General features: G+C 34.7%; 2 protein-coding genes across 2 annotated transcripts; both read left to right on the forward strand.

Annotated features, from left to right (window-relative positions):
• Positions 1-5388: 5388 nt before the first annotated feature.
• Positions 5389-6944, forward strand: LOC107869368 (protein RGF1 INDUCIBLE TRANSCRIPTION FACTOR 1). Its single transcript, XM_016715903.2, has 4 exons — positions 5389-5531; positions 5641-5832; positions 5922-6137; positions 6429-6944. The coding sequence occupies exons 1-4, from the start codon at positions 5529-5531 to the stop codon at positions 6741-6743; spliced, it is 726 nt and encodes a 241-aa protein (XP_016571389.2). The 5' UTR covers positions 5389-5528; the 3' UTR covers positions 6744-6944.
• A 4797-nt stretch (positions 6945-11741) lies between these two features.
• On the forward strand, positions 11742-12716 carry LOC107866742. The gene has a single exon (XM_016712698.2). It carries the CDS (start codon positions 11858-11860, stop codon positions 12485-12487), a length of 630 nt encoding a protein of 209 aa, XP_016568184.1. The 5' UTR covers positions 11742-11857; the 3' UTR covers positions 12488-12716.
• Positions 12717-14367: the final 1651 nt, after the last annotated feature.

A 14367-nucleotide genomic window follows, 5' to 3' on the forward strand; every position in this document is an offset into this window, starting at 1 on the left:
ATTAGCTTCCTAGCCATCAAGTGCAATAGTTAGCTAATAGACAACTAGTTTCCACATAGCTTAACCGTCTAACAAGAAGAAAAACCATAAGATCATATTTCGGCTATAATCACATCATTTATAATGATAAATAATCATAAACGTACCAAACCTATGCATGCCATCACCAGTATTCAATCAATGGAATAATAAGCATCATACCGCATCTTCCTCGGTCTCATACTGGAGAGATGTGTATACAAACATATACATATTCATATTCATAAATCGCAATCACATCATTCACAATAATAAATACTTCTTGGATATTTAATCAATACCATAACATGGTTTTTGGCCCATTAATTTATCCGAAATAATCACAACATCATAATCATGGCCTTAGGTCCATATACATATCCGAAACTCATATCAATAATCATATTTATAAACCGTAGCATATCTATAATCATCTCACATCTAGGAGGCATCTCACATCTAGGAGGCATAATATCAACAAGCATATCGCCTCTATTAGACATCACATATCTATAGGTTATGCATCATGACCAAGAGGAAAATCGTCTCTATAAGCTCAATAATCATAACTAAGAGAAAAATCATCTCTATGGGCCAAATATCATAACTAAGAGGAAAATGCATCTCTATAGGAAAAATGTCATAATTAAGAGAAAAATGCATCTCTATGGACCAAATATCATAATTCAGAGAAAAATCATCTCTATGGGCCAAATATCATAACTAAGAGGAAAATGCATCTCTATAGGAAAAATATCATAATTAAGAGAAAAATGCATCTCTATGGACCAAATATCGTAATTCAGAGGAAAATGCATCTCTATGGGCAAAATATCAGAATTAAGAGGAAAATGCATCTTATAGGCAAAATATCATAATTAAGAAGAAAATGCATCTCTATGGGTCAAATATCATAACTAGGAGGAAAATGCATCTCTATAGGAAAAATATCATAATTAAGAGAAAAATGCATCTCTATGGACCAAATATTAGAATTCAGAGAAAAATGCATCTCTATGGGCAAAATATCATAATTAAGAGGAAAATGCAAAATATCATAATTAAGAGGAAAATGCATCTCTATGGGCCAAATATCATAATAAAGAGAAAAATACATCTCTTTAGGCAAAATATCATAATTAAGAAGAAAATGCATCTCTATAGGCAAAATATCATAATTAAGAGGAAAATGTATCTCTATGGATCAAATATCATAATAAAGAGGAAAATGCATCTCTATAGGCAAAATATCATAATTAAGAGAAAAATACATCTCTATGGGCTAAATATCATAATAAAGAGGAAAATGCATCTCTAGGGGCCAAATATCATAATAAAGAGAAAAATGCATCTCTATGGGCAACTAATCCTAATTCGACGAAAATCATCACAATTTATCAATTCACCAAGTAATTCTCACAAATAAGGCTCATTAGTCTTAACTAGGTCTACTATCCGCAACTAAGCCCACAAGGGCTAACACAAATCTTGGCCTAAGTGGGCCGGATGATCCCACTTCTAATCCATAATTTTCATAATTAGGCATACTATGCTCCAAACTAGGCTAAGGTATCTAGTTCATCCACTAGATGTCAAGCAAGCCATATTAACGCCTAAGATAGTAACTTCGACTAGAAATAAGGGTACTCAAGTCAACTCTACCAAACTTACGGTTCCAAAACTATCACACTAGCCCAATAAGGCTAAATATACAAATCATGCTTCAAATGCTAAAAACATATTCCGTGCATAGCATTATATCATATTCATGCTACAAATTTATCCAATCTAGGGAGAAGACAATAGGATTCTACAAGGGTAGTAATTCAATCTACGGGTCAAAACCCCCATCTAATCCCCAAACTTATATGTATAATCAATAGTAAGTCATTCTATCCAATATCAATCTTAACATTCACATTCACACGCAATGTATATCATACATCATCCATGAAGAAGAGTAGACAGAAGTCCACCTCAAGGCTAAACCGCAAAATCACACTTCAAGCACCACATGCTCGTCTTTACTTCACAATCCCCAAAATGTCATCACACTATCAAAAATATAATCTACTCATCAATACGAGTCTAACGATACCCATATTGCACTATTGTGCTTCGGGTCTAAAAATGACACCAAAAATCTCAAGTGGGTCCCACATACGGAAATTGCATTTTCGAGGTCAACCCAATGCTCATCTATCACCAAGGAAGCATAACCCTCAATTGATGGGGGTAAACAAAGGGAATTTGGGCTAAATCAAGCCCTAAGCTAAATTAGGGTTTTGGGTCAAGAACAATGAAATTCACCAATAAAGTGATGAAATCTTACCTTAATCCGAATGATAATCATGATAAAAGATGTTTACCAAGCTCCCTAGACATCCACAAGACTCAATTTCGAGTTATCATACCCATTTAGGGTTTTAGATTCTCAAATGTGAAAGAAAATCCCCAAAATCGCGATCTTGGGTCTATTTATAGACCCCTTCGGGGAACAGACGCGATACCCTGTGACAGCAAAGTCAAAAACTTGTTTTTGACCCTCGAAACTCATCTGAGACCCAAAATATATGATCCAATAGTGAAATTTGAGTGTAAACCACAATTCAAATTCATTGGAATCATCAAAACTTCCATACAAGGTCGTTTAGGCAAAAAGTGGGGCTCACATACCTAGTTTCGGTTTTTTGACTTTCCGACAAATAGGTCGAAATGAGCTCGGATGCATTGGGACCCGAGCCAAAGGTCTACCTAGACTAAAATTGATATTTTGGGTATGCTGGCGTAGTCAAAATTTTCATCCGAGATCGTTTCGCTGAAGTTTTTAATCGATGGCCATTTGGAACCAACGAAGACTTCTAAACAAGGAATTGACTCTAAAAACCAAACGAACTGCTCGGTAACCTAATCCTCAGTCCCAGCAAATCATAAATGACTTGGGACAATTATGGAGAAGCTCAAACGGTGAAGATAAGCATAAATATGAAAAAATGACCTGAAGGTCATTAGAGAGAGAGAGATGAGGGACCACCAAGTCCCCACCGGGATTTGTCTGTAAATGGTACTCGTTACATTGTCTCACATGGCTATTTTGTTCTTCCCTTTTCATTTTCATTTTGTTTTTTCTAGTGATTGTTTTTCATTCACTAAAATAGCCGTTTGTGGATTTAAACTATGCATTTTTAAGAATAAAAGTTAAATGCCACTGCTATAGAAAGAAGCTCTCACCAGTTGGTCTTTTCGTCTGTTAGCAATTAAGGCAGTATATATTACTCCTATTTCTGTCTAGTACAATATAAATATATTGCTGCATAAATAATGTACCAACTGTAGCTAATGGTGGTTGCATCATGCATGCTTTGTTATGTTTTTCCTTCCTGTGCAATACAGTAAAATGTCCTCCGCTTTTGGGAACCACTATTAAAGATCATTATTGTTAATTTGGGTGGATGGTATGATTGATTCTGGATATGCCATTTGTAGTTTCTTAATCCCCTAAAAAATATACTAGTAATAATTAAATGGGCCTCACAAATGATGAAGACGCCCATTTCTTTCCTCTTATCTTTTGAGTAATTAGCTCTCTAATCATTCCGCTTAAATTGATGCAACCAACATAGCATCTACTTGCACGGGGCGGACCTACACATAAATTTTGGGTGTTTCAGTACCCATTAAATTCAACGTCGAATAGGTATAATTACTTTAAAAAATAGGCATAAATTATATAAAAGCACCCACTAAACAAGAAGTTGGTTAGGTGCACCGGCATTTAGGTTGATTTTAAAGCTCTCTATTGGTAGATGTGCTTAGGTTCAAACATGGTTGAGGTGATTTTTTATTTTTTTCTGCAGTAAACACTCACTTTTCTTAAATTTTGGGTCCACTACTGTACTTGCATGACACAAGTCATAACATTTGGTCGAGGTCTAATCTAGACTATAGTTCAGAGACACCGCTGCTATTATTATTATTATTGTTATTGTATTATATCTCTTCGAATAAATCAGTTCGGGTATATAAAATTTTATCAAGCTGGGCGGAATTATCGACAGGCAAACTAGTTAAGTGAGCTTTGTGCATGAGATGGGTTGGGTTCACATGACATAAGGTTAAAAGAAGAGAGGTTTTTTTTTATTTTTTTTTTTATTTTTATGGTAACGTTCTAAACTCGCAAAATAATATAGTATTTGACATCCTATAATGTGGTAAAGGGCACTTAAATTATAATTAATGAAACACATGGCAAGAAATATATAAGAATCCAAAACTTCTCTTCCTCTGAACAGTAGTTTGGGATGACAGAATTAATTGAATCGGTCATCAAATTTTTCATTATGGTGTTTCCTGTTACATTAGTAATAGTACTTAATAAATACAATCCAGTCATAACATATGTTGACTCTCAGCCATCAAAAATTGTTAATTTAAGATCCTGGTTTAGTGAAAGAGAACAAAGCCCATTCTATTTAGTATTTAGTTGGCCCAAAAGGGCTTGGATTGGATACAGTACTGTTGGACGTCTTCTTCTGTCCAACTATTGAAGCAAATGATTTTATTAATCCTTTTTTCTTTTAAAAGAAAAAAAAACAAGACAATTTTTGTGGTTGGAAGGAAAAACAAATGAATGCTAAATTACTCACTCTGAACCAAATGCCCGGACCTTCCCTCTACAAGTGAAGAGAAGCGACCTGCCTGCCTTTTTAATATTTTAAGCTTTGTTGATAATGCATAATAATTTTATTCTAAGAAGATTAAACTACATATTAATTGATGTTGGATTGAAATAGCATTCATTTTATTCTTAGAAAATACAAGGTTAATTGATGAATATATGAAAACAGCTGAGGCTGGGAGTATCTATTTGGTGAAAAACATGCTTAAACAGTGAGCACAAGTTAAAAGACTTAAAAGAGGGGGATATATATGTTGTAAGCTTTTTAAACCAGAGAAGAAGTTTGTTGGGTCATTGCAATCAACAAAGGAATATTTTATTTTATTTTGACAATTAGCGTAGTTAAAATTGTTGCTCACGTTACGTTTCTTCTCTGTTTTTAAGCAGCAACACAAATTTCTTCATTTATTATGGGGAGTGATAATCATAGGAGTATCCTATTTTTGTCATGACAGGATCATTATCCCTTTCATTTTTTAATTTGTAAAATAATTGTGGTGACTATTAATATTTAATATAATAAGGAAGCAATTAGTGATTAGTGAGCTGACCGCCTTAGAAATGTCTTTCAATCACTTTCCTTGTAGTCTTCCTCCTCTTCCTTTTCCACCTCACCCTCCACCTTTCATTTCTTTATTCAACTCCAGACCTTTAAGTTTTATTCTTCTTCTTCTTCTCCTTCTTATCCATCTTCTAGCTGCTCCTCTCCTCACCTTTTTTCTTCCAAATTCTACCTTTTCTTCAAACTCACTAATTACTTACTCCCCCTCACCCCCTAACACATTATAATATATTCTAATTGGAGCTTCCACAATATAATACTCCTATTCAAATGGTAATCTTCATTTTCAACCACATATGTGTATTTATTCTTAGTCTATATGTTTAGTTTTTCTGTCTTCACTAGTTATGTTGTGTAATTTGTTGTGTGGAATAATGAATAGGTTAGTCAAGTGAGGAAGGATGAAATTGGACCGGCTTGGTTGAAGCCGCTGCTCAAGGCCAGCTACTTCCATACTTGCGCACTTCATGCTGATTCCAATAAGAGCGAATGCAACATGTATTGTTTGGATTGCATGGGAACTGCTCTTTGCTCTTACTGTTTGATCAAACACAAAGACCACCGCCTTGTACAAGTCAGTGTTGTCTATATATATTACTACTTGCTCTAAAATTTATTGCTTTGACTGCGTGTAACGTTTTCTGCTTCTTGTTGTTGTTGTAGATAAGAAGATCGTCGTACCATAATGTGGTGAGGGTTAATGAAATTCAGAGATACATAGACATATCTTGCATTCAAACATACATTATCAATAGCGCCAAGATTGTGTTTCTTAATGAGCGTCCCCAGCCCAGACCGGGCAAGGGTGTTACCAATACTTGTGAAATCTGTGCCCGCAGCCTACTCGACTCTTTCAGATTCTGCTCCCTCGGCTGCAAGGTAGAACTTCCTCTCCCATCCTCAAACCTCTGCTGCATTGCCATATATAGATAAGATGTTAACAAGAATATGGTTGTAGCTGATTGAATTTGACATTAATCTGGAACGTTTGAATTGCAACTATATATGGTCTCTGTTTTCCAAGTATATACGTCGAGATTTCTGTGTTCAGTTTTGGTCGAGCATGTTGGTAATTAATAAGTTCACTTCTCCTTTTATCAGTGAAATTATTAGTGAGTGCTTAGTTAGAATGTTTCAATTATTAATTGATGTGATTTTGGCTGCGCGCAGCTGAATGGTATTAGGCGAGGCGATGAAGAGCTGACATTTGCAGTGAAGGCGAAGACTAATCAAGGGTTTGAATATTCGGATGAATCATCGACGACCCCAAAGAAGAAGCAACGCAGGGACGACAGAGTAATGTTTGGGTTTCGTCATCTGAATATTGAAGAGGGCACTACTAATTCTGATGGTGAAGAAGAAGAAGAAGAAGAAGAAGCAGCTAATTTGCACATGATATACAGTATGTCTCCGGATACACCACCAATCTACAATCACAGGAACTCCAGCAGGAGGAAAGGCATTCCCCATCGTGCCCCTTTCTAATAATTAAGGGGTCATCAAACTAAAACAGGGCTCTGTCCAACACACACACACATATAGTTCCTAACTATATACATACATACAAGCATGTGCATTAGGTAGAACGAACAAAGTAGGAGTATGTTGCCGTTAGCACTTAGCTAGCTATTTATGTTATGCTTGTACAGGGATCTATGTTTTAATGAATCCTTTTGTATATGTTAATCTTTTACTTTCAGCTGTGATTAAAGAAATCAGGAACAAAGAATAGGGGGGGATCATATACGTAGTTCGAAAGTTAATAATGATGTGTATATTGTGGGTTGGAAATCATATCTGTACATTTCTATATCTAATTACCTCCTTTTTATTGTAATTGCGAAGCTAGTACAACTAGCTAGAATTTGGTGGATGTTATATACAGTATTAACTAACATGGCAAAAAAGCCTTACAAACAAACTGGAATAGCACAAAGATGATCGTCAGTAGGCAGCTTGTTGAATGTCGATTGTTGGAAGAGACACGTAAGTCCGTGTAAAGATATGGTGGCAAATTAAAGGGCTTTGGGCATGAAAATGAATGCAAAAGAACAAAGCCGCACGTGCAACTCAATCGTTTGACCGCTTCCAAACTTAGAAAAGAGATGCATGGGAGGGTTAATTAATTATTCTACCGTAATTGGCAAGCATCTCCATATTATATAATAACTGTAAGGCAACTGTATCATCAGAAATACTGACAAGTAGTAGATTTAAGATGCAACAAGTTTCCAACCATTGACGTACAAGCGTTCGTCAGTAATTAATTAAGTTTAATTTGATACATACAACAGTAGTAGTAGTACGTATTATGTAGGCAAATACGTCAGAGGTGAAAGAGAGAGTGAATGAGAAAAGGACGAAAGTTGTAGAAGAAGAGAGGTGGGTCCCAAGTGTTGTGCATCCATGTCAAATTGAGAGAAGCTTGGGGGACACGTAACACTAGTATTAAGGCACCGATCGAATTGATGGATGGATGGATGAGTATTTGGGATAGAGATTTGGGGCTTTGTCCTCTTTCCCCCTTTAAAAAATCCAACATTATTACCGTCCAATAGTGTGATTCTTCTTCTCTCTTGTTTTTTTTTTTACTTTTTTGATAATATTTTATTTTTAGCTTGTCATATGATATATTTAGGAATTAAAAAAAATATTTTGATATATTTAAAATAAGTTTGATTTAAGATCATAAAAATTAAAATTCTTTTTTTTTTAAATTTCATACTAAGTTATTCTTTTCGAAACGGAGAAAGTTTTACCTTTTTTCAACGCAACATACTTTTCTTAGTGATAAAAATAATTTAGTTTAATTTTTTTTTCATCATTAAGACATGTCTAAGATTTATTTTAAATTATAATTTTTGAAATTGTCTTAAGTCGGGGGCCTATCGAAAATAATCTCTCTACATCTTTGAAGATAGTGATATAGATTGCGTATATTTTATTCTCCCCAGACCCTATTATATGGGAATAGATTGAATTTATTGTTGTTGTTGTATAATCTTTGAATTCTTTTATTTATATATATCAGAAAATATCAACGTAAACTAAGAGTGATATATTTTCTGCGAGTTGTATTAGGACGAAAAGGTTTACATGATTGGAATCTTCACATATAAAAATCTCTAGAGGTTAATAAAAGTGGAAATAAGGAGCGTGAGGAATCTGGCATCTCATTTCTTCTTTATTAGAATTGAAAGGCTGATTGTGACCGTGCGTTTTGGATAAAATTAATTAATTGGGATGACCCCAAAATCAGCTCATTATTTCATATTTCTAGCTTTGATCACAGGCTGCATGCATGCGCTTTGTTATGAACATGCATAACTATCAACATGGTTGTGGTGCGGCGGATGAGGCTGCTCCACCCTTAATCAGGGATCGAGGGTTCGATCCTAGGTATGGAGAAAACTCTGTTGGAAGCGCTGCCACCTTAATGAGCCCTGCAAAACGCGATCTGAATTAGTCTCGACTCCAATGCAGGCACCGAACACCGAATGGAAACAAAAAAAAAAAAAAGAACGTGCATAACTATATGTCTGCCATTAGTATTTGCCTTTGTCCAATCCCTTTTAGACCGAGCCCAATTATGATGGGTTTCTATGTTGGGCCACTTCCACTATTTGGATCAAGTGTTGCTCATAACTCACGGAGGATGACCCAATTAAGGCAGCACCTCATAGGAATACTGTTAAATGTCAAACATGTTTCTGATCAATAAATTAAATACGATTAAAACAAACCACCTAAATATCTACTTTAAATTTAAACAAGGATTAGTGAACATCTGAAAATAACATTATTGTCGAGATTACTTAGTATTATTCTAAAAAGAAACTTCCCTCTAACAGACAGGGGCAGACCTAGGTTTAGAAATGTGGTGCTCTGACACCCATTAAATTCGACACAAACGAGGTATAATTATATAGAAATGTATGAAAATTGATATAAGATTAAAAAAAGCACCCATGAAACCAAGAAGATAGTTGGATGCTTTGATTTTCAGGCGAAACCTTAAAGGTTTGGATGTTAATATGCGTGTTTGAACCTCCCGAGCACCCATGACCCTCAAACCTTGGGTCCGCCTCTGCTAACAGAGCACAAAAAGGTATGAATATCAGTAAATTTTGTAACTTGAGGTTGAGGTTTAAGAAGGGACACAAAAAGATACGTTCAAAGGTCAATAGATAACGAATATGAGATATTTATTTTTAGTAACTGATCAACTAAAATGAGACATACTAATATTTTTTTATTATAGATAACCGATAAGTACATACGCTATCTCTCTATGAAACCACCAAATCAAGTGGGTACCAATAAAATATACTCACACAATAGAAATTCCAATAAAAGAAATACATATTGACTGTCCAGTAGTCAGTAGACCATGCCATCGTGCGGCTTTCATTAATTAAAATAGTACTGATACATATATATGGTAATGCAATTTAGTAGTAGTGGCGTCTAAGGGAAGGTCATATATATTGTTTAGTACCCAAAATATTACAATATGCGTGTAGAATAATATGTTAGTTGACTGGAATAAAACGATTCCGACAAGACCAATAGTACATTATTATATATATTGCAGGATGGAGATTCGAAATGCCATTTTTTTTTTTTTTAATGAATTAGTTTATACATTCAACTGTCTTCCTAGCTATTGATATGTATCTGAGGTGGTGTTTATTTGTAAGGCGTTGTGGAAACCTAACATGTGAAAGAGCAGGAGGTTAATGTGACAAAGATGTGGGTTAGGGAACAAGAAGCAGCAGTGTATCGTGGGTAGATCTCCCCTAATTTGCAAGACCAATTCTGACCGTCCAAACCGGCCAATCTACCACCAATGATTTATATTTGTCCCACTGGCAAACTAAAGCATGGTCGAAGCATATATTAATAGCGATAACTAATTTATCAACATGGTCGAACCATATATATATATATAGGTATCCACACTTCAATTGTATATGTTTTGTACAAGTATGTATATTATATATATTTAATATATATTATCTATATTTTATTATTCATATTTTATAAACTAGATTGCCGAATAATATTTTCTTATAATTTTTCCATATAAATATGCTCATCGAGTGTTCCATTTCATTTCCAAAACACTCTAATGAAATAACAAAAAAAATTAACATATTAACCAGAGTCATATATAGAAGGAAAAAAATAACTGTAACTTGTTTCAAATGTACGGAAACATAAATGCGATCAACGAAATTATTTATTGGGAAAATTGTATAGTTGAATTTGCAATAAGGTCAAGGAAATACGTCTCGATTTAACTTGTTATGTTCGAGTAATAGCAGTTAATTATGTTTATTAAAATAATTAGATGAATGTAATAAAGAAATAAACAAAATTGTATGAAACTGTTAAAACTCAGATAAATAGAGCTGTTTGAGTAATTACACTGCTTTTGTTACTAGTATTGAGCGTCATCAGTGATTACATAGGTCAACTTGATGAATATTATGCTATCTCTACCTTTTTACATTTATTTTTTTACTAATTCATAATTAACGAATGACGTAGAGGAGAAAAAAAAAAGAAGCAGGAATGACATAAATTATGCGTAGGACCCCAAAACATAATTGTTTAGCCACATACGTAATTGAAGCATTAAAAAATTTAACCTAATTACTGCTTCAATCAGGATCGAGTATGCCAAATGTGAATGGTAGTGGAGTCGAAAAAAAACACCAAACCTGTATAAAATTCAATATAATTTAATTTCTTTCCTTTCGAACAGTTGTTTAGCAAAATGACCCTACTCATAATCAATTTTAATATATTTTCTTCTGTAATTAAGTGCTGGTTCCAAACCTATTTCTGGAATGGAAATGAAACACCATAAATAAATATGGTATTTAACCCGATCACTATTTTGTGTTTATAATTCTATTTTTGTCATTGTCAATGCAAAATTACATACAATTGGAGTACCAGCTATATATAATTTTCCACATCGCATTCAAATTTATTACGTTATTTATTGGATCTAAAATAGTAAAATGTAATGATTACAATTCAATCACAGAGCAGTTACTTGCGCGAAAGTGGTAATGAAGTCAAAATTCCTTTTTACCACCTTCTTCTTCTTCTTCTTAGTATATACTTTACAGCAAATTGCAAAAGAAGACAAATTAAGAGTCTTGTAATTCCTATATAAATTGTTACTCCCATGTTAAAGTCCACTCTTGTATATTTGGTTGCTTGGAGTTCAAGCTGGCAGGCTAAAGGTGTTTCTGCGTAGGAGCTGACACAAACATATAAATCTGTGAATGAGGCACGTGTTCAAATTTTATCCATAGGCCACTGTAGGCAATGACGCCGTTACTTCCGTCATCTAGCCCCTCCCCTCTCATTTTCACATAAAACAAAGAGAGAAAGAGTCGAGTCGTTACGTTGTGGAGCCCACTCCCGCTTTTTAAGAAAATATAGGAAATCGCGTACCTACGTCCTCTAATTGAATCCGTTTATAAAAAGGGAACGGTAACCGCCTCCTTCGCATTCACAACATCATCATTATTCATTTTCAAACCCGTCTTGTCTTCCTCATCCTCATCCTCATCCTCCCAATGGGTTCTTGTTTGTCTTCCTCGAGTTCCGCCATCATCGATCAGAAGCAGCAGCAGCTGGCCTACGTGATCTCAATCAGTGGAGAGCTCCGTCAGTACAGCGTTCCCATCAACGTCTCCCAAGTTCTTCAATCAGAGAATATTGACATGCCTTCCACCTCCTTCATCTGCAATTCCGATCGTCTTTACTTTGACGATTTCATACCTTCTCTCGATTCCCAATACCAGCTTCTCCCCGGTCAGATCTACTTCGTCCTACCTTCTTCCAAGCTTCAGTATCGCCTCAGTGCCTCCGACATGGCTGCTCTTGCCCTCAAGGCTAGTGCTGCTCTCGAGGAACTCAACAAAAACGTCAAACGCCCAAGCAAGTTTAGGAAGAACAGTAAAAAGAGCAATTCTCGAATTTCACCCATGCTTCTCCAAGTAGAAGATGCGGAATCACCAGATTATAGTCAAAGCCGTCAAAGCAATAGCAAGACCTCGACGACCACAGTAGGCCTTGGGGTTTCCATGAGATCTGCGTCTGTCAGAAAATTGCAGCGATTATCTTCACGACGGGCAAAGATGGCTGTCCGCTCCTTCCGCAAGCTTATGACCATTCAAGAAGGATCTGTTCTCTTGTTTAATTAGTTCATTATATTAAATATATTATTTTTTTCTTTTTTCTTTTTGGCCAGATCGATGAGTAACGTGCATCCATATAGTGTCTCTCACTATTCTCTCGCTCTACATGTAAATATATACAAAACAAACAAATATATGAGGGAGTTGCACAGCATAAGATCAAATTCCGCTGTATGTAGACTTTATTTACTTGTTGACAAGAGCAACTAATGTATTAGTTAACCTTTTTGTTCGATTCCTGACTCTCTGGTGATCAAAGTTGAAGTCAGTCGTCTCAAAAAAGAACATGCATGCCACTAAGATTTAATATGTAAATGAAAAAAAATAAAAAATTCATATGGAAACGATATATGTTTGAATGGTGTAATAGACTTGACTCTACTTACTTTGTTCCCCTTATTAACATATGGTAAAGTTGTTATGTCAATTACAAGAAGGTTGGGGCATCAGATCTCCTTATACTATCCATATTTAGGAAAAATTAAGTTGTTATTCTATATTAAAAAAAAAAAAATCAAAACTGAGTCACATCACAAAGTATACATCCATCATAAGTCAATGCGGGTGGATGATGATTTTAAGGGGGGTTGGAGTAGAAAGAAATTAACGTGTGTAGAAGTCGTCGCTTATAAAATACTCTAATTAAATGAAAATGAGGAATCGTGGTGGGGAGGAAAAGCAGATAAAAAATAAATTCAAATGGTGGGGTTGGTGATTTAATTAATTCCATTGAAATTTAGGATAACGGTTTTTGAATTTGGCAACTTATTTTATTTGTTCAAGTTCAAGTTCACTTTACCTTTGACAATGGCAATTGGCGTGGTCCTTGAATCCATTTTTCAACGCATAATACGGCTTTAATTCGTCCTCTTATCAATTTGAATATTGAATATTGCAAAAACTACGTGCTTATCCAATATGATTATACACATATTGCCTACTTAAGAGGTGGCCATAGTTAACTCTACGAATTGCCTAGTAATTAGCTAGCTAACTGCAATATATATCTAACAAAACTGATCTGCATGCCTTCTTTCAAGCTAGCTAGTATATTATATTGTTTTTGTTCATATGATGTCGATTAATTGCATCTGCAAGATGACTTGAAGTTTTATTTTGTTACAGTACCTTTTTGTTGTCTAGTCAAAGTACTTAATCATTCACAAGATCAATATAATGCAGATCCATACATGTATAGATAGATTAAAGTGGTCCTTGATTAATTTACTCTTGTTATTTCAGATTATGATAAAAGAATTTATAAATGTTTTATTCCGCGCATATTCTGCATTATAACCTGCACAATATCATATGACGTACTATAAAATGGACCTGAAAAGCGATGTCGATTATGTATCTACCTCGTATAAATCAAAGTTAATAGTACGTCGATCTTATTGATTATACAATATGTTTTGTCACGCGGGTGGCCATATATTATATATATACATTATGTATGTTGACCTTTTGGATTAATGCTTCTTGTGCTTCAAGGCACAATGCATGCCTTCTTTATTTTATTTGTTGTTTGACTGACTTGATCAGCATTTCTCGAATGGACGTCTTACTAATATATCTTCTACTACTGCCAACACTATATTATGCAAAATGACATGCATAATGTGAGAGAACATATATATCTTTGCATCGATCTTAAATAGTGTACTAAAAATGTAAAAAGATTTTCAAGTGATTATTTAATTAATTATCTAAACTTATTTTCTGTGATTGAGACATAATTATACAAAGCCATTTGTTTTTCAATGTTTGAGGCGCTAGGACAGATGTAGACAGATAGCTTTTGGTCGATTCTTCTTCTAATCTAAGAAGAATTTTGAGTTTGACCGCATGCATGGGACCCAAATAAATTACTGGGCCCTTTGTCC

This window comes from Capsicum annuum, chromosome 4, assembly GCF_002878395.1.
Source record: "Capsicum annuum cultivar UCD-10X-F1 chromosome 4, UCD10Xv1.1, whole genome shotgun sequence".
Lineage (NCBI taxonomy): Eukaryota > Viridiplantae > Streptophyta > Magnoliopsida > Solanales > Solanaceae > Capsicum > Capsicum annuum.